Below are 22,017 nucleotides of genomic sequence, written 5' to 3'. Positions count from 1 at the left end.
ACTTTCAATTTGTTTTGCAATAAAAACCTAATGTTCAGGTTCACCCCACTTTGATAGGATGCTTGTGTGTGTGTGTGTGTGTGTGTGACTTGTCCTCAGTCACCCCTGCACTGTTTCTATGTTAACTTTCTTGTATGAAAACATTTTTCATTGTGTCAACTCACTTTAAAATCTCACATCTGTTTCATCTCTCCTGCTGATTTATAATAATGTGTTTTCTGTATATTCTGATGTGAAATGTGAAAAGGAGCCCAAAAAAAAAATCAGCAGCAGTCACACCCTGCGGTTAGAGGTGGGTTGTTCGTAAGTGCGTGTGTGTGTGCGTACATGCGTCATTATGCAAGGACAAAGTTAAGACACACACACACGTGAATACAAGGTGATCAATAGGTCTGACTTGTAATCGATAATCACTCTCAGTGCAGAGACGGCTTCATTTAGACGAAACATCTCAGCTGAAGTCCATGTTGACGTTCGGTGTTTGAATAACTTTGTTGACCTGCGTGTGTTTATTTGACTAATTGGGATTGGGCCTGTGGTCAAAAATCATTTGCCTGAGTGTGTACAAGCTGACATTTGGGCTTGTGTGTGTGTGTGTAGAGGTGTGTGTGTGTGTGTGTGTGTGTGTGTGTGTGCTGACTAGCCCGAGGCCATTATTAGTCCGGGGTTAGCCACCTGTCACAAAGAGTCAATACCAGTGACCTCATTAGCATCAGGTCAACATGGGTAGAGCAGTGACTTCCCGTGGTCACAGGAAGTCAGGGACGTAGTAGTTATAATAATAGTCGTTATAGTTATGACTCTTGGCTTAAGTCGCGTGATGTCGTCACTAAGTGCGTTTTATGTGCATTTTCAATTTCCCGAAAACAGAAACCTGGAGAGAAAAAAATCTAAATATGACAAAAAGTTTTTATGTTGTGCCGAGAGGGAAAAGTTGGTTTTCAATAAATGCTAATATCGCAGAAAAGTGATAACGGAAACTTGCCGTAGTGAGTAAATCAAGAGTACAGTAGCCTAGAAGGGACAAACCAAACACTGACTCTAGAAAGGGCCCTTTGCGTTTCTACGTTACCTAAAGGCCACCACTAGAGGCCACTAAATCCTACGCACTGGTCCTTTAAACGTCCATTGAAGAGATCCAGTAGTCGTTGGAAACATGCATTCACTTCCTTTTCTTTTCCAGATTTTTTTGAAAATTCTTGTTCAAATTTGAGCTATAACACTAAACCGAGTAGATCGGACCTTCCCTTGAGTCCTTCAAATTCAACTATAAAATATGATTTGCTCGTCAATAGCCTCCCAGAGCTTAGCACGCCCAACCGCCTTTAACAATGTCATGATGCTTCAGCCTCCGCTATCGATATAGTTAGACGTCATCATTTGTCGGTGAAAATTCAAACCGATGGCGAACAATTCTCCAGTGAGGACAGTCTCCATCTTTAGTTTAAATATGGCTTAGTGGCTCCAGAATATTCATACTTCACTGTGGGTTTTCTCAGAAAACGACGATGGATTTGTAATTAATTCTATTCGTGTATCTGCTGTGGTTTCCACCAGTATTGTAAATTACATTACACAGAAACTTTGACACCAGTATTGATTTTGAAAAGCATCAGGATGGATCGATCCTCTTCAGCATGTTGGGAGTGTAATAGATCTACTGCATAGTGACGTCCTTTCATCAAACACTGAGAGGAATCCAAGGCAGAACTCTTTGAATTCTGACATCGAGGAAGCAGAACAGCATGCGGCCAGGAATGGAGGAGGCAGGTTTGACCTTGAAGCTGAAACTTGAGCCTGTTAATGCAACAGGTGAGGGAAACGTGTTGCTGTAGTATTGTGTCTGTATAGGGTGACATTAGCATAGTGTAACAGGAGGGTATCAGCTATCCTGAGCTCACTCAAGGTAAATCTACAACACGCTCTGCCAGGAGCCGTTGGCATCACGGTGCAAAAAATATCCTCCTCGGATGACATCACCTCAATTAGTCTGCCTTTATTTTAGTCCCCCCCACTTCTCTGTCTCTCTTATTAGCTACTGTGACTTGGCTTTTTGTCTCCCTCAGACCATGTAGATTAAACAGACACTACTCTAAAGACACGAGATGTCTCTCCTTTTATCTTCTGCTTCTCTTCTTGTACGTTAAAGGAAAAACAATTCTGGAAACATACATATGTGCTTTCTTTACAAGAGTTACGTGAGAAGTTAGATATTCAATGTGCATTGAGTGCAGAGTTCTTGGTAAGCATTTTTTAACTTTCGCTAGGCTAGATATTTTTACGCTACCTCCAGTCTTTATGCTAAACTAGGCTAACATGTCGTGACTCTAGCGCTGTTTTTGAAGGAGAGTATTCACTTTCTGGCTGAGTTACAAGCGATTAGCTTAGCATAGCATAGCACAGACAATAGCTTACTTCAAAGAAACAAAACAAAACAACATCTAACTAATTAAGTTATATTTAGTTTAGTGTAAGTGGAACAAAGATGATATTCAGCGCTGCATGTAATATCATTCCTTCCATCGTTAGCCTCCCTTTTATTTTACCTTATTTTAGTAATGTATTCCAGGCCTTCAGTATGCATCCAATGCCGTGAGCAGTATGGTGTGTTTTATGGTTCTTACTGGAAGCTGAAAAACAATAGCCATGCATTACGAGCACCGCTGAGACCAGTGCACCGTGCAGCGCGCTGCCATTAAAGCTATTAGATTGCATTGCTGCAAGCAAGCATGTATTATTGAACTACAAGCCGGGCTGTGTTTTTTAAGCTGCAAAGCCTGAACAAGTTGTGTCTCTTGTGGCGTTGCTGTCATTCCCGCTTTTTGGATTAGTTGATCGGTAAACTGACTATTGGCTGATTGACCAATTCAATGAGAGGCTGCCTGGCTGGTTGCGTGGGTGACTGGCTCTTTGGCTTGTAGCAAAGCTTAAACCACACATCACAGTCTATTCAGCGCATGTTGGGGCATTGTCTTCTCTTCTTTTGTATGAAGCATCATTCATTAAACTGTTTAAAACCAATATTGATATTTGTGCAAAAAGCCATCTGTGTGTTGACCTTTTAAGGCGGTAGAAGAATGTAATGTTTCTCCCAGCAGGGACTGAAAACTGGCAACAGGACAACGTCAGTGTTTGTAACCAAATGAGCTTCAAGGCCGCAAAGTGTAATGAAAACACAAATGTTGGCATACTTTCCCTTCCTCCAGCGTGTTTCCTTTCTCATTTTGGATCTCACGCTCTTTGTGATGGTGTGACTCCAGACTCTGAAGTGAAGCAGTCGGTGGCGCTTCACTGGCACTTTTAAAGATATATGCAGATTCTGTAAGAAAGAAAGAAACAAAAGGTTTATCAAACGGAGCTTAAAGTCTCATTGTATGGATTGCTGGGAAACTTTATACAGACATTCATGGTCCCCAGAGGATCGGGCTCGGCAATATGGCCAAACTCTTCTATCAGGATATCACAATATAGCTGGTAATTCAATAAACAAATAGTCAATATGAAACAATCACATGGTTTTGTAAACTCTTGTGTGAATTAGATACTTGAGAAATAAAAAGTATTTTTTAAAGAACTTCAGCGCAAAATAATATGATTTTTTTGGGACATTTGGGTTATTATCAGTTTAGATGACGTAATTTAGTTTTATAATAACTATATATAATTTCATCATGATGTGATTCCATTGAAAGATGATAAACTTGCATATTGAATTAAGACTGTTGCCCCCCTGACTTTTCTTCTGGCACAACAATGAGGTCTACTGTTGTGGTTTGAAGTTAAAATCTAGACAACTACTAGAGGGCTTGTCTCCCTCATGATGATTTGTGCATCAACAGTTAATGACCAAATTCCTGCAAAACTAATCACGTTCTTATCGGCCTCAACTCTGCTCAAACATCTTTTACAAATACATATTTCCCTCATTCGGTTGAAATTGCATTTTCCTAAAAGCGGCAACCCTAAAACTTGATTTATAATCACTATTTGAGTGAAAACAATGTATTTGTGCTCAGAGTTCAACAGTCATGAGTCTTGTTGTTGATACATGAGTCTTCAGACGTGTGTGCATAGTTCCATTATTTGTGTGTATATGATGGAGACAAACTGTAATACAACATTTCTTCCAGGGATTGTGGCCACAGACACCCGGTTTGTAGTACTGCAAATATCTAAATATTGTAATACTTTCATCAGTGGGCCATCGGCTTAATCATCATTCTGTTACCTTTGTCAGTGATAGATAATGACTCAACAGAGATTTATTAAAGTGAAAATCTTCAAGATTGCCAATTTAAAGTCCTACAGAACATGTTCAAACAAAAAGAGAACATATGTACTTAGACTACCGATGCTTTGGAGCTTCACGCTTTTGTTTTACTTTGTTATTTATTGCTTTTAACTCTTATGTCAGTACTTGTGTTTTTGATATTTCTTTCTATGTGCTATTCTTTGTTCAGTGTGGTTTCATTCGTGTACCGCTTCTGTGTGTTAACGTCAACACATGCAATGCTAACATGCTGATGTGTAGCAGGTGAAGATTTCTAATGAAGATTAGATAACTGTTTTCATTCATTGGAGGGAGGGGGGGGGGGCGGTAGACTTCCAGCAAAGATGGCACAAAGTGATGACTTGGATGTCTATTATTTTGAAGTGAGAGGAGAATTAGTGAGGGCGGATGGACGCGCTGCTTCTTCTGAGGTTTATTTTTGGGAAGGACTCGATTCTGGCTTCTTCTTTTTCTTCTTCATCTGCAGCTTCCACTCTGCTCCCCCATCCTATCTCTCTTTATCTGTCGCTCTCTCAATGCCTCCCTCCCTCCCTGCATCTCCGTCAGCTGGCAGAAGGTTGTATTGTTCAGCCACACTTCTGCTTCTGGGACTGGGGGGAGGTACAACACACACACGCACACACACACACACACACACACACACACACACACACACACACAGGTCCCTTGTGACCAGGCATTGTACCACTTTAATCCCCGGGCACTTATTTAAGCCAAGATTCATATTTGAAGCCCGCTCCTTCTTGCTGCTCTGCATCTCTTTGTCCCTCTACTCCACCAGATCTGCTGCCCATTTTAATATTCAATGCTTTACATTTGTTTTTGATTTCTTCCTGTCGTTTCTTACATTTAAATAGTATGCAGAAGGTTGCATGATGCTTCTGAGAAAGAAAATATTGTCTGTTAGCAAAAAAAAATGTAATTACTCCACTTGTTTGTTGGGGAAATTATTAAATATAAACCAACCTGTGTTACAGTTCAGAACACCTTTACATTAAAAAACAGTCATGCTTGTAAAGCACAGAAATTTGTTTCCTAATAACATTTTCTGCTTCAAATCATACAAAACATGATAATACTATGTTCTCTTCTGCATCGATAAAGCAACGTAGTGTGAGAATTCATAAATTTAAGTTGTTTACTGTACAACTGAAAAAATATGTATATTGATCAATTCATTGGGAAAATTTACCTGCAACATTTTTGAGAATCAATTATTTGTTTGAGTGATTTTTCAAGCAAAACGACCAAAAATTCCTCAATTGAAACTTCGAAAATGTGAAGACTGTCTGCTTTCCTTTAACTCCCATTAATCTACATCTCTTTGGGTTTTTCACTGTTTTGATTGCGTGGCAGATTCATTGATGATGTAAATAATTATCAGTAGCTGCAGCTGGCTTCTCAATCCAATCCACTCTTCAATCAGTCAATGAATCAATCACTTAGTCCCCAAAAGGCTACTGATTGTGCATCAAACCGTGACAAGCATCAAACCTTATTTCTGCCATCAGAAAAAATGCATCATGAGTCATTTTCCAGTTTTAAAAAGGAAAGGAAACACATGTAACGCTTCCTCAAGAGCTCCACATGCCAACACTGACAATCTGAGATGACAAAGTCAGAAAGCAGTAACCTAACTGAGGGGAGAGCCTTTATGAATTATAGAACGACTCCATTATACGGAGCAGAGGAGGAACAGCCGCTGGAGCAGAGCGGAGAATAGAGAGCCAAGATGAGAATCTGAAAGGAGAGGAAGGAGCGTTAGAGGAGGAGGCATGTGGAGAGAGGAGATGAAGAGGTGCTGGATAGGAAGGCAGTCATGTTTTATGCCACCCTCGCGGCACCAGACCTCAATGTTCGCTGTAACACGGCTGCAGAGGGGGTTGCTGCGCCAGTCGATTGGTGCAGAGCCTGCCAAGCATCCTGATTGGTAGATGGGGGACTACGAGGAGGAGGGTGTTTTGGGGGGTGGGGGGGGTAACACATCCCCAACATACTGCAAAAAAGAGATAGTGGAGAGCGAGGAAGATGAAATCAAATTAAAATGAAGGGGAATTAGAGAGAGCGTACAGAGAGAGATGGAGGAGAGCGATTGATAAAGAGGAGGAAATTGGACGAGAAGACGAGGATGTTAGTCAGGCTTTGTACCCTCCTCTCCCTTTCCCTGCAGCTCTCTCTTCTCTCTGAAGTTGGAGATGGACAGGAAGAACTGGGCCAGTCCTTTCATTTACACACACACACACACACATACCCACACACTTCATTTCACTGAACACAACACTGTGTTTTCTTTTTCTACAGCAGATTAGTGTTGAGCACAGTATATTAAATAATGTGACTGAAACGAGACACCTCCTTGTTTGTGCAGCTTCTACAGGCAGAGCTGCTGTCATAGTTGCTGTTGCCCAAATTAACTGAAGTCCCGCCCCTCGAACGCTGACTGGCCAATCAAAGCGTAGCATCATGGCGCTCCGACCAGGGTCCGAAAACTATCTGGCTCTGATCCACAGACTCTCCTGCAATCGTTTCATCATCTTCAGGCTGGTGTAGTGGATATGGAGCTCGTCGTGTTAAACGTTGTGTATATAGTTTAAGTAGAGTTACGGTCAGGGGAAAAACATGGGAGGGGGGGCCGGATTATTTGATGTTTCCAACCCCCCTGTGTGTCTCAGTGGGTGAGGTGTTGATGCACGACACACAGTCACGACAGAGACAGAACGTGAGTCTGTGTGTTTGATTCAGAGAGTTTACACAAACTGTATTCTCAGGGAGGTAGAGGACATGTTGAAGGTGAGCAGCAGGGAGGAGGAGACCCGCCAGGATCAGACAGACAGAGGCTCGCACACACAGTTCACTGGAGTATCTTACACATTCATGAGAGAGAAGGCTGTCCTCGTCTTATGTGATAATATCAGGTGACGGAGGGCATCCAGCTCGTTTACATTGAAAACTGCTGGGACTGTTAATGAGACCACCCAGCTTCAACAATGTTAACTGCTGCCCTGAGCTCTTATTATAACAGTTTCCTCTAGAACAGGGTGGGACCTGAATCTTCATTTTTCAGAGTTGAGTTTAGGCAGATTGTTTAAAAGACATTTGGTGGTGGGTGGGGGGGGATATAATCCAGCCCACCTGCCCATCACTAATCTTTATTGATCTCGTATGTTGTGTCAACTTACGCTACGTGTTTTAATCGACCTTCCTGCGCGGTAACCTGGGACTTAAATGCTCACACTGAACGTATAAGCATTAAACCTCTGGTAGTAGTCTTTTAGTTATTTGTGTGTCATTATAAACATCAATTAGATTTAAAGGCGGGGTTGGCAATCTTGAAAACTAGCAAAGAGTACGCTTGATTTTAAATAGTATCCAACCCAAAAAAAACAACTCTTCCGAACTCTTTTCCAATAAAAGCCCCAGCTCCAAAAGTTGCTCAATGTAGCAAGAAAATCATCAAGTCGGCAACACTGACAGCCCGCCCCTTCAGGCCTCCCTCCAAAGCCCCCCCCCCCCCCCAAATTACAGATGCGTTGATCGCTGCCAGGATGTCATTTGAATTTCAATAAAATGATCTAAAACGTTTTTGAAGAAGATTTAAATGAGGTTTTCTTACAGAACCCAGAGGTTGTGGTTTCTCTTAAGCTCTCTAAGAAGAATAAATACAGACTGTAGGATGTTAAAGTGGAGACCACAGCCCAGCGTGGCCACGAGGTCCGAGAGTCAGCAGAGAGAGGAAGCAGCCATGCTGATGTTGGACATATACAACTAAAGTGCTCTATTGATTTTCTGAGCAATTCCTTAATTGTCTTTGGACTCCATGAGCTGCTGAAGTTAAAGGCCAATGCTCAAACAGAACTTCTCTTCCTGCTATTGTTTCTCTTTACTGCAGATTTCATTACTTCCTCATCTGACTGTGTGGCCAGCAAGAGTAAAATATATATTTAGTGCGGCAAACAGGCACTGGACCAGCAGGGTGAAAAAAAAGGAATAACGAGATATTTCATCACATCACAATCACCATCTTTCCACAGAGGGTCAAATGTTTTTAGTAAAAATCTAAATATGTTCTGTCTGCTTCTTTTTTCCCGACCAACTCTCCAAAACCCCAAAATATTAATTCATTCATAACCCCATATTTGAGAGCAGCATGTCAAAGTTTTCACTTATCCAGTTAAAAACCTTAGCATGGAGGGGCACAACATTTGGGAGCGACAATCCTGATCCTCAGAGGATGAACCCCACTGACTTTGGTGATCCACTGACTTTACTTCCAGCATCGGTCAGGCTGTGACTCTTCCTCGCTTATGCTTCTTTATTTTTGTGGAGCTTCTCACGATATTGAAGCAAAGCAGATGTTGCAAATGTGGTGAAAACAGGGCTTTGTGTGCGTGCATGTCGGGGCGGTTTGGTCGCTCACGTGCAGCACCACCCATCCCTGTTGGTGCACTGTGTGGGCCAGATGTTAATTTATTCATGACCGGCACTCCGTACTCTGTCAGAAGACATTAACCAAGCAGTGCTACAGCAGCTTTCTTTCTTTCTTACTTGTTTTCTTTTCATTTTGTTTGGACCTCATTGTGTTTTTGACGCCTAGATGTTAAACCCAGGCAGCTGAGAGAGTGTGTGTGCTTTGAGTAGCCGACGAGAACCGATGTGTGTCTTTAGGGTGTTTCCGTCTGACTCCCTGGCCCCCCCCTCTGGACCGGCATAGTGTGTCTACCTTAACAACACACCGTGCACACGCCCTCACATCAGCCACAGAGCCTGTGATCCAGCAGCATAGCGACGTCATCTGCTGTCATGCAATGAGAAGAGAGCGGAGCAGATCTGCCAGCCAATTGCTAGGAGACCTAGTGAGGGACGGATCCTGCAGCTGACAGTGAGAACTAGTTGGAGGGAGGGTTTTCTTGATGTCTGGAGTTAAAACAGCTTAAAAAGACACTGACAATAAGGCTGATTTGTGATTAAATACATATAAAAGATCACATATTCAGAGTCTCGTCACATTCAACTGCAGTGAAATGTGACAGAGAGCAGAAAAGAGGAGCTGAAGAGTTTGTGTACGCGGTGTTTCTTTTTATTTTTTCATCCTCCTCATGTGCTGTGAGAGCACTGAGACTGCAGTAGCTGAGCAGCCAATCAGATCGCAGCACCAGTCGGAGGCAGGACAACTCACACACAAACACACACACAAACACGCACACACACACACACACACACACACACCCTTATCTGTATACTCTCTGTTGATTTCATAATATATGCAATAACAAATGATGCGTTCCTTTGCTAAGAGGGAATGCACCTGCTTTTATGTAACCAAATATTAATATGCAAATTTATAACTATTGATTCTCGATCAAAGAAATAGTTTTGTCTACTTTCATCACTTTTCTTTACAAGAAACTGGGACAGTTATTGTTTATATTTAAGGACAGTCGTCACACTTTACTGCTGCAGTCTGATGCAGTAATACTTGTGACCACTAGGGACCGATAGAGGACCTGACAATTAATGATAACTTGTGTGTGTTTTAGTTTTCTCCATCACACACACACACACACACACATTATGTATGCTAGAGTATAGTGACAGAATATTCCAAATAATAAGAGTATTGAATTCCACAAAAGAGACACAACTATTAGTTGATTGACAGATAATTAACAATAATACAGTAAAAGTGTGAACTTTAGTCTTTAAAAACAGTGTTTCATCCTGCAGTTTCTGTGCAAAACCATCAACCAACTCATCCAAATCCAGAGCCCTGACCCGATCAGTACATATGAATAAGCAACTGAGCACTCTGAGGAAACATCCTCGAGATATTTAACATTTTAAATGGATATTATTTGTGATTCGTACAGTTAAAGCCACAAAACAACTTGTTTTATGTGAATACTTATGTGAATATATCTCATCTCTCTAAAGAAACTGACCAAACATATTTCAGTTAGTATCAAAAATATGGAGTTTTTTTTATTGGACTTTAATATTTGTAACTCAGTCCACAAATATTATACTAAATATTTCTAGTCATTTCACTTTACATTTAAACCGAGTGCGTTTTTATGTAAAATGTAAATACGTATTTAGAGAGTAAATTAGGCTTATTTGCAAATCGCTCCGTATTTTTGTAGACGTGACTTTACACAACACAAATAAAAAACGTGTTTGTGGATCGTGGAATATTTGTCGATCATAGTACACATGTTTGAGTTGCAAATATTAAAGTCCAATAAAAAGTTCCATACAGAAACACATTGAGGTTTAATACAGAAGACCTGATGGTGACGTCTGGATCCAGATCCCAACACCGTCCTACTGTGCAGGTTAATTTGATGTCAGTAGTTGTATAGCTTTTAAACACCGGTGGGGTCTTTCCCATCTCTCAACGTTTAATGAACTCAATGCAGCGCTGCGAATTGAGGAGCTTCAGTTTCCATGGCAACCCCACCCCCTCCTTCACAGATGTCATAAAACACCAAAGACGCATCAGGATCATTAAACTGTGTCTGTGTGGGGGGAGAGTGCAATGGTTGTGTGAGCCGCCTTCCAACCCGCAGCGACAGAAGAGTCGAGTTCCTCCGCTTTTCTGTTGCAGCTGAAGGGAATAAATCGACAAAACATGAAACAATAGTATAAAGTGTCCAAATAGAAGCGACGCTGGGACGTTCTGCTGGATGTGATGCGTCAGTTAAACAAGGCTGAGTGCGATGACTCTCCACATCACTGAAGTTGACCCAGTTCCATTTTAATGCAATCTGATCTTCATCATCGTGTTTGTTTTAGGGAGCAATCGAGCCCTTTGATAGTGACCCCCTGTACACCAGCTACACCTGGGTGTAGACTCCTCAGGTGTAGACCCCTTTAGGTTCAGCCTTTAGGGAGCTGCCTACCAGAATCCCCCATAATCCTCAGGGGGTCTTGGACAAGACGTCAGTATAAAAATGTGACATAAAAGCACCGCCAGCAGACTTCAAACAAAACAAAAAGTCAAAAACAATATAAAAATGTCCTGTAAAAGAGGCAAGTAAGAGACTTAAAACAAACAGCAGATTGCATCAACCAATGAATTAGCAGTGTCGTGCATTCAGTGTTCAGACAACAAATAATCTAGTTTGAAGTGTCCCTGTAGCTCACATCAAGATAAGGGTACAAAATGTACTGCTTTGATTATAAAAGCATGTATTCTTTCCTGGCTGAGTCTCAAACCTTAAAATGTTTCATAGTGCTAAACAGGACCTACACTCTGAAGCTGTAGCAAAGACAAAATCATGATATTTCTCTCAAAAATGAACAAAATAATGCACTGAACTGTTTCACTGTCACTCTTAGCTTCATACTTTTTTCATATGAACTTGTGTTAGCTCACTTTTAATAGCATTTGTTTGAATGTTCTTAACGTGGGTACTTAGAGGTTGTTCTGAGTATTTTCCTTAAGTGGCTAAAAGCAGTGGTGAGCCTCTTCATGCATCATGTCTTATAACGAGGCTGATGGACATTAAGTGACTTTATCAGGATTAAGTGTCAAGCTTAAAGAGACTTAAACAGGACGAGTGGCTGCTGCCCGGATTGACCCTGTAATCTGTTGGACTTTGGTTCCACTGTATCTAATAGTTTATTTATTATTATTTATCATGTGGCCATACATTCATCCATCCACAGAGAATAAAGACCTATCCGGCTTCACCAGGTGACGTGGTGGTTCACTTTCACACTGTGATCTGTAGCTTTAGCTTCTATCTTTATCTTTTTTTACTTGTTCTCACTGCTGAGTCAGTTTCACATCCTGATTTATCCTTATCCACATATTGTAAACATGTCTGCTTCTCTCTGAAATCGCTTTTTCCATAAATTAGATGATAGTTATTGAGGGAGTGCAGTTAGTGACAGTGTGGGCTCCATGCTAACGTAGCTCTGACAGCTTTGGCGGCGTAGCAGTGGTGGGCGGGGCTTAGCAACGGGTCAATAAGATCAGACTGACTCACAGACTTTCTGGCAAAGTTACTAACACTAATTGGACACATTAACTGATGCACTAACTAACATTTGAACTTTCACTGCAGACTGACTGACTGGCTAGCCTTCTACCACGTCAACTGATGCGGTTTACCCCTTCGGTACCTGAGGAACCCTCATAATCCTGCTAATCTGTCTGCTGGGCTCCGGGCCCTGAAGCCTCAGCTGTGTCTGTTTGAGTCCCCCTGGCTGTGTTTACTCTGCAGCCATGCAGGAGACGGTGGATGCAGATATGTAGAGGCAGGCAGGGATTCCCTAAAGCATGTTTCATGCTCACAGACACGCGACCGTCGCAGCTGTCGATGTGGAGCTGGTTTTAACTTCTTTATATACAGTCGGGTAGTTCAGCCTAGGGGGTCGGGTCCCTCCAACGGATCACCAGATGAATCTGAGGGGTCGTGAGATGGCGGGAGAGGAAAGAAGGATCAAAATTCCGATGGAGGTGCCTCGTGGTTTCCCTTTAATATCGTAGGCTTCCTCAGACGTTAAATAGGTTGAACTCGATGCAGCAGAGAAGTTCACCCTGATTATGCAAATGTATAATGTCATCGAAGCTTTTCATATAATTCTCATTTTTAGTTAAAATGCCACCTGAACTCCTTCCACACCCAATTCTTAAAAGTCACAAAACAATACATGACACATAGACACAAGATAACAGGAAACACAGGAACGTCTGGAGGGAATTTCTTCAAATTTGGCACAAACATCCACCTGGAAGAATTAACTGATTAGATTTGTGGGGTTAAAGGTCACTGTTTTGGCCATAACTCAAGAATTCATGTGCTAATCATGACAATTTTACACAATTGTCTAATAGAATAAATGATGACATTTTGGACGGACATGGCTGTAAACCTCAACTTGACTGGTTGACTCTTGGTCCCAAGACCGTTCCTAACACAACTTTTTAAAGATCCTGGTCTTGACTCGGATTCAACCGCTCAAAGTCTTAGTCTTGACTCGGTCTCTTGCGTAGGTGGTCTTTACTACATCACTGCATGTCAGTAATTTTATTTTTAACTTTTTTCTTATCTCTGCCAGAGAAGTTAAGAAGGGAAACGACTCTTCTGGTGTAACTGCTCATAAATCATAGACATCCTAAACGTGACAAGGGGCCTCAACCAGAAGCCAGAAAAAGTTGGACCCAGTGTTTTTTATTTAGGTGAGATCTTAATCTGAAACTACTAGTAACTACAGCTGTCAGAAGAAAAAGCAGTGAAGTAAAAGTATGAAGCAGCACAAACTTGGGAGGAACTTTCATTTCAATATTCTGCTTTTAACAAGTGGCTGGAACACACTTGTTGTCCTCTGATCCCGTGTTGCTCCAGTGGGAGTTTAGATTAACGCCGGAAACTCTTCTGTCTCACCCCTTCCCTCCCCCCTCCTCCCCCCTCCTCCTACATGCTCTGGACTTTCTCAACGCAAGCCAGGTATTTGTAGCTGTGACATAATGCCCCTCTATCTCTCTCTCTCTCTCTCTTTCCCTTTCTCTCTCTCTCTCTTTCTCTCTCTCACACAGACCGTCCCTCCCCCTCACCTCCTCTCTCCCTTCTCCTCCCTTGCCCCCATCCCTCTCTCCCTAGCTTCCAGGCTATAGTGCTAGCTGCAACAGTAAGTGAGTGCTCAGGTTTCATTCTTTCAGCTGCAGGCTGAGAAAAAACATGGCAGTGGAGGAGGCAGCAGACTATTTGGCAGAAGTAAGTCTCTACTGTCTGTTTACTGTAAAGTCATGGAGCTCTCTGACTGTAAACAGACTCCCCTCTCCCTCTCCCTCTCCCTCTCTCTCTCTGTCTGTCTGTCTGTCTCTGCTACCTTGCATTAACGCCAACAAGATTTGGGGCTAATTTACAGCCAGTAGGATTAAGTGATGTTGTGTCCGGTTGTCACCGGTCCGGAGACATTGTCGGATGAGGTGGGACGTTGAGAGGTTGGAGGGGTCGTTGAAGGGGACGGGTCGCAGTGGCACCTCTGCTGCACCACTCTGCTGCAGTGTGCGTGGATGTGTGTGTGTGTGTGTGTGTGTGTGTGTGTGTGTGTGTGTGTGTCTGTTTGCATTCTTAACTGCTTCGCTGTGATTCTACGTTTTATAAAGTCCTGTATGTTTGAGTCTGTGCATACAGTGTTTTGTGTGTGTGGACACAGTTTCATGTTGCAGAGTGATGTGAATGGAAGCACCTGACCTTGGACGGTGCTGCATGCTCTGTGTGTTTGTGTAAAAGTAGGAATAAAAGAGCAAAAAAGAGAGGAGTAAAAGATTATAAATTAGAAGAAGAAGAGAGAGAGATTGCCGTTTTTAATTAGTTAATTTCCTCGTTAATTTAAATTCACTTAGTGAGGTAGAAGGACAGACCTTCATGTGCTCCAAAGGTCTCCCTGAAGCTGCTGATATGTGATATACAATATATGCTAGCTCATCGTTGGCTTACTGCAGCACACAAGCAGCAATTTAATGCTCCTCAACTCAGATTTTAACATTTGTCTGAGCTGCAAATAGAACCAAGTAGGAGGGCTTACATCTCGTGTACTTTAGTATTTAATAAAATGCTGTTTTGCTTCCAGTAAACAAGTGTTTCTATACAGGAAATCTTGCTGGTATGAAGGGCAATCAGTGTCTCGTCCCTCAGCGTCGTCGTTGGTCGCAGGGAGCAGCTCCCATGTTGGAATGTGTGTAACTGTGTTCTGGAAAGAGAGCGACCGTAGCATTCTTTGAATATCTCTCATGGATAAATAAAGTTACACTGCAATGACAGAAGCCTCCACTCTGCTGCGAACAACCATAACATGATCTTACACTAATCTGGAGTCTTTTTTCAGTATTTTAGCGTTTCTTTTGTCACCAACAAATCCATTTAAATGTAAGTCGGCCAAAGTCCTAAATCTCCACCAGATCCCATCCAAATAAGACCACGTCTTTTTTAAAGTTACACAATCAAACACATTACACAGAAGATACAGATGTTTTGAAGAGGTGAAGTTTTGGTAATAAACTCATCAGTTACAAGACTTTCACGAAAGACAACGAACAGAATATAGTCTCGTTTAATTCCTTTGAGTCAAGCTGCTGCCGCTAAATTCCTCAGAAAAATAGTTTGATTTTGTTTTCCCTCATGTTTCAAACTCCAAATCATATCCATCGGATATTTTCAGATCATACATTTGTCCCACTTTTTATCAAACCATAAAATGGACAACAGCTACCACTAAACATTATTTTCTTGATTAATCACATTGTTTGGTCTAAGAAACTGTCAGACAATAGTGAAAACCTGAAAATATGCAGTTCACTGAAGGTTTGGCTTTTTGTCCGGATCCAAACGATTGATGGATCATCATTTATAGCTGCCCTCTAACCGATGAACCTTCAGCTTTAATACAGATATAATAGTAATGTGATGAACAACACAGTGACAACTGCATTCCTGGCTCACGCCAACCGAAGTGGCACAGCACCAGAGAAACCTGAGCGGCGGGATGATGAACAGTGGAAGAATTCACGGCAGGAATTTGAATAGAAAGACGCTTTTATTGATTCTATATCTGTCGTCTGTTATCCGTGACGTTCCTGTGTGCACATGCACATGCGTTCACTGTTCTGTCTGATGTTGCTCAACACTACAGTCATGCACGCTTGAAGCTGCAATCGGCTCTGTTTTCTTTTCCTATCTTTCCATATGTTTTGAGATAATACAGCAATATGAAAGAGTATATGTAGTTCAAGATTCTGGTCGTTTGCATCTGCTTTTGTCGCATTTCTTTAGATGGATGTTTATCTTTCTGGACTGTGTTTTAAAACGTCAAGTTGTGCATTTGTATTGCAAAAGAAATTAAAGAGGAAAGCGTCAGCGTCTAATAGGTTTAATGGTGAGATGTGATGACAGAAATAAGAATAATATCGTCAGTTATGATCGTCATGTTAAATGAAATGTAAGGCCGTATGTGTGCTCTTGTTGTCAAATTTAAGAGCTGCTCAGCTGGACTTCAGTGCTCTGTGGTCAGAGTACTCTCTTATAGCGTGGTGCTTGAAACTGGGATTCTGATAATGCTCTGAGTTATGAGCAGCCAGGCCTGGTGCCACATTTAACTTGAAAGGGTTGGCATTGTGCCTTACAACCGCTCTCAGGGTTTGAAAAACCTTCACGGCACACAGCCTCTACTTTCATAAGACATCAGAAACCGACCACAGGTTTTGGTTTTGATAAGAATTCTTTGATCATACTTTTCCTTTTTCCTCCGCTTGTGTTGCTTGTTACTGTACTGAGCCTGGCTTCAGTAATAACCAATGACTGTATGTGAGCTGCACCTTTCATTCAGTCTGTGTGTTAGCATCTGATTTATGACTGCAGGAGCTGGTTATGCGATCAGGTGGAGGGGATTCAATTCCAGGAAACTCTTAGTTGTATAAAGAAAATTCTCCAATAACCTGTGAAAGATATTACATTTATACAGAATTCATCGTTGTTGGGGAGGTGACAGTGTCAGACTTTCAAAAACGGTGGTTTAATTATTTAAGATAAAAATTCATCGCGGGAACTATTTGTTTGCAGTGTATTGTTTTTCCACAAATGACAAACAGTTCATTGAATGAAGCGAAACATGTTCACTCATTGGTGTTATTCTGCTGGTTTACAGATGTTTCTCTTCATGTGGAGGCAGAATCAGAGGATACAAAGTCAGTTTATTATGATTTCCATGAGCCTTGTGTTGGTCATCTGCTGGAGATTCATGACAATCACGTTAAAGTTTTGATGTAGACTAAGAAAAGGAAAACTTCAATGTGTTGTGACAATATACTAGGCCAGTACTGGTGAGGTGGTTTCTGTTTAGTTTGCACTTTCCTGAAGTGATGCTGCATGAACGAAGCAACAAGACTCAGAAACATGAACAAAAACACCAAATGCAGTCATAAAAACAGTAATGATAGACTGTACTCAAGAGGTTTGTAAAATACTCGCAGTATCATGGCATCCGGTAACCCCCCCCCCCCTCCACAGAATGTATGCTGACACCAGAAACACTCTGTGTGTGTTCATGTGTGGTGATGAACTCCGATAAGATCATTCACTGAGTGGGAAATGAGCTCAGCTGTCAGCTTTATCCAACAATCCGTCTACGACAACAAGGATCACGGTGCAGTGAGCGTGACGAGACTGTCTGACACCGGACTGTAGCTCGTTCAATTACAGACTCAACCTGATGAATCTAACGGGGGAGTCACGTCATGTGTTGTTTTTAAAGCAGACGAGAACAAATCCCATTGGCATTAATTTATAGGAATAAAAACAGTTTTAACATTACTTTATTATGTGAGTGTAATGTTTTAACATTGCTTCTGTTTATCATGGGGCCTTAAAATGCTTTTATTTTACTGAAAGGTTTCCAGCAGTTTTTGACACGTTACTATCTGGTCAGAATCTAATTATTATTATGGTATTATTGATAATTACCGAATAGTAGATGTTAGCATGGACTTGTAGCATTCAAATATAAATCCTCCTCCTAAAAATGCAGCGTTGAATAGTCATTGAAGTCTGGTGAATTATATTATATCAGATACAGAGTTTGTGTGCAAAACTAAGCTCCTTTTGTGTGAGTTTAACTGCTTTCTAGAGAATAACAGTAGAGTTTAATGTGTGGGTGTGTGTTTGAACACATGGGTGGGGCAGACTGAAGCTCTGCAAACATGAAATCAGAGACTCACTCTGATTATCCTCCTTCCTGTTTGTCTGCAGCTCTTTGTCCCACACACACATTTTAATCCAAGTATTCTGGTGCATTCAACGTTTCTACATTATGTTTAAAAACAAAAACCTTCTTATGAAACCGATAATTAAATCCCTCGTTTGTACTTTTTTAAATTTGTGTTATTAAAGTTATTTGTGATGTGACGAGGCTTCACTTCACCCTCAAACCTTCCATTCATAAGATATTCTGTCTTATTCATTCAGCTTCTCAATACAACATTCACCAGCTAATAACATGCGAGCCTTGAAGTATTTAACCGGCAGTATTGATGCTGTGACACATAAATTACAGCTTCTGACTAACGTGTTTCTAGAATAATCGATAACCTAGAACAAGCTCTGAGCAGTTTAAGATATTTACGTTGTCTTTGCGCTGTGACCGTTCAGACATCCACCAGTTTTTACTTTCATGTAGCTGAAGTCACTTCTCTGAAGTTAATGTGACGAACTGTTTATCTTTCTCTGTGTCCTGCAGACGGATATAAATGCCTGTTATCTGAGATCCGCTCGGGCCGGGAACCTCGAGAAAGCTTTGGACTACCTGAAGAATGGAGTCGACATCAACATCTGCAACCAGGTGAGACATGTAATCACATTCGATCCTCAGCCAACAAGAGAAAACCTCCACTTAGTATTATCTGTTTTAGGCTTTCACTGTCCCGCTGAAGTCTGTAGAGGTCTTTAAAAGATCATCTACCCAAAATCTGTTTTACAAAACATCCATAAAAACCTCTCTCACAGGTCTATACTGTTAAAGATCTGATAACGTGCAGAACGCTCACATATTTAAATGAAGGTTATAATATTTGTTCAGGGTTCAAGCTCTTGATTTTAAAATCTCTCTCTCTCTCTCTCTCTCTCTCTCTCTCTCTCTCTCTCTCTCTCTCTCTCTCTCTCTCTCAGAACGGTCTGAATGCTCTCCATCTGGCCTCCAAGGAGGGCCATGTGGAGGTGGTGGCTGAGCTCATCAAGCACGGCGCCAACGTGGACGCTGCGACCAAGGTGTGTGTGCCACACACACACACACACACACACACACACACACACACACGCTGTGGTTTGCTTCGTCAGCTCCCTCCCAAAGTCACGTTGCTTAAGCAGCAGTAAAGAGAGGAACAGCTGCGTGTTAGCAGAGAGGTTGAGTGAACTGATTTAGTGGAAGGAAGCTAAATCGTCGACTGTGTTTCTATGTTTCTATGTAATATAAGTGACAGTGATGTAACTCCACACAGGGAATGCATCCATCAATAAGAAAGCTTAGTGACATTTTATGAGGCTGCATCTCTAAGTCAGTGGTGGAATGTAACTAAGTATGACTACTTTAAGTATCTCCATTTTATGCTATTTATACTTCTACTAAATTCCAGAGGCAAATATTGTTCTTTATATTCTTTTCACTCCACAACATCCGTCTGACAGCTTTATTTACTTCATGTGGCGACTGCAGCTCGGTGGTTCGTCCTTGAACCAGAAGTTAAAGTTAAATGCAGACGGCAAATTTCATGTTTGTACCTGAATGTATTTGAGGATTATATTTTAAGTTTACAGATGACAGTTATTCAGCCCGTACCAGTGTTGTGTTTACAGCTGGTGTCTGCTGCCAAAAAACAAAACAGGTTTTAAGTGCATACACACACACACCGACACAGTGAAGAGGTTGAAGCCCCAGTTTGTTTGCTGCATTTTTACTCCATGAGACACAACTGCAGGTAAATTCAGTACATGTATAGTACATATTGTGCTTTCTTGTGGTAATGCAGTCGAGTAGCACGAGAGGAAAAGGAGATGCAACAGTTCAGATTGAGGAATGAGGGGAGGTGTGTATGTGGAGGTTCCAGTGGCAGCAGGAGTGACAACACGGCGACAGCTGCTGCTGAGCTGCTATAGCTGTAACACACACGACAGGTGCATCCATTAGAGGTTCAGAGTATGCAGCTCACTCTCATACCAACTCATAGCATCCTCTTCTCCGTGAGTGAGATGGTGTTTCCTTCACTCGAGAGCTTCTCCTCTCTGCTGCACCGTCCTACAACCCTCCAGTCAGGAAGGTTCATAAAAGTGTCTCATTATTATGTAACAGGAAGTGACAAACTAAATCATGTATGTTGTTTTATAAATAGGAGAATCTAAATCTTAAGTAATCTGTATTATGTGTGTGTGTTTTGTGTCAGTGTTTTTGAACACCTGCTCCTATAATTTAGAGGCTGTAAACAGGAAAAATGTTAGTTAGCTGTGGGCCCGTTTTTCAGTTTATAGATCTTTACATTTTGGGAAATTAGCACCAATACAGTTATGCTGAATTAGCTATTAGCACTTCCTGTTTGCAGTGTACCCATTAATGTGCAGACAAATGTAACGGGATTACTTTGATACTGAAGTAAGTAAAAATGATTCTCAGGCAGGTTCTGCAGTCAGCGTCCTTTTTAGGAGTTTTTATTCTGATTATGAACGTTCAATCTGAGATAATGAGAACATGGGGATATCAAATAAAACTGAAAATGAAAATATGTGCATCGTGTCTGTGCGTGAAGGTTTGACTGTAATGATTTCGGGACTACTTTATGCACACGTTGAAAATGATACAAAAAAGTCTGAAACGTTTTTCATGTTTTTCAAAGCAGAAAGGAAACACAGCCCTCCACATAGCTTCCCTCGCTGGGCAGACGGACGTAGTGAAGGAACTCGTCACCCACAGTGCCAACGTCAACGCACAGTCTCAGGTAACACACACACACACACACACACACACACACACACACACACACTGAGAGAGGAAGAAAAAGCTTTTATTGATGAGCTCTAATCTTTGCTGCTGTACTGAACCTCAATAATCGGGATCTATAATTTTTAATTTGTTTTATTTTAAAGCAGAATTCAGATTACAGCACCATGAGGAAAGCAGAGATCAGAGCTGATATAAGTTCTTTACATTCTGTATCTATTGCTGTCTTTATGTAGAGAGAAGCTTCTAAAGTGTCTTGTTGTTTCATGATCTATATTAAAGAAACTGTTGTCACATATTCCTGTAGGTTTCTTTTTATTGGTTGTTTTGAGTAAAGCTCTTTGTAACATTGGTTTTAAGAAGTGCTATACAAATAAACTATATTATTATTATTATTAGTAGTAGTAGTAGTAGTAGTAGCAGCCTAATAGTAGTACATAACCACAATAAACAATGTGTTATTTACATTTATGCTCAGATTATGAAAATGGATTAATAATTAGGGATTCTACATATTTTAAAGAGCATTTTACCTCACGGAAAATAAAATTGCATGAACAGCAATTTATATTCATGATTTTTTTATTCTTTTAATTTTTTTCCCGCTAGAAACATCTGGCGGGCCAAATCGAACCACTTTGGTTGGTGGATGTTTTTGTATATATTGTGGATAAAGCTAGGCTAGCTGTCTTTATGCTAAGCTAGCAGTCATATTTGCTGTACTGTTGTTTCGATCTTCCTAAACGTGGAAGTGATTTCTGAAAATGTGAAACTATTCCTTCAACGCCGTCACCTGAACAGCCACCTTATTGTTTCTGCGAGGTACTTTCAGATTGTTGCTGCGAAAAAAAGCATTAAAGTCAATCTGCAGTTTTATTCTTTTTGATCCTTCAACGTTTTGTTTCCACTGTGTCCTTCGTCCTCGCTGCATTTTGACTTGTGAAGTTTAAATGAAATGTTTTATGAGAGAATCTGTCGGTGCCTTGACACCAGAATGAATACACAAAAGAGAGGAGGAGGAGGAGGAGGAGGAGGAGGAGGAGGAGGAAGAAGAAGAAGAAGAAGAAGGAGGAGGAGGAGGAGGAGGAGAGGCTTTTTTGCTTGTTGAAGGGATTTTTGGATCCTCGTGTTGCTATGGAGATCTGGCCTTGTTCTAGTGTCGCATCACACACACACACACACACACACACACACCTCAACTGCAGCCACAGACCAGCCTTTATCTGTGCTGTTATCAG

General features: G+C 41.3%; 1 protein-coding gene across 1 annotated transcript in view; it reads left to right on the top strand.

The window, feature by feature from the left end:
- LOC116381164 (ankyrin-3-like) overlaps positions 1-22,017 on the top strand; it is an 87,655-nt gene that overhangs the window by 1,586 nt on the left and 64,052 nt on the right. The window contains exons 2-4 of the mRNA XM_031843053.1: positions 18,533-18,634; positions 18,961-19,059; positions 20,679-20,777. Of these exons, the coding sequence (XP_031698913.1) occupies positions 18,533-18,634; positions 18,961-19,059; positions 20,679-20,777 (300 nt within the window). The remainder of the gene's footprint in view (positions 1-18,532; positions 18,635-18,960; positions 19,060-20,678; positions 20,778-22,017) is intronic.

Source organism: Anarrhichthys ocellatus, unplaced genomic scaffold (genome assembly GCF_004355925.1).
Source record: "Anarrhichthys ocellatus isolate YVR2014 unplaced genomic scaffold, GSC_Weel_1.0 scaffold4, whole genome shotgun sequence".
NCBI lineage: Eukaryota > Metazoa > Chordata > Actinopteri > Perciformes > Anarhichadidae > Anarrhichthys > Anarrhichthys ocellatus.
The sequence above is the reverse complement of the archived record's forward strand: the minus strand, read 5'-3'. Positions and strand labels throughout refer to the sequence as shown.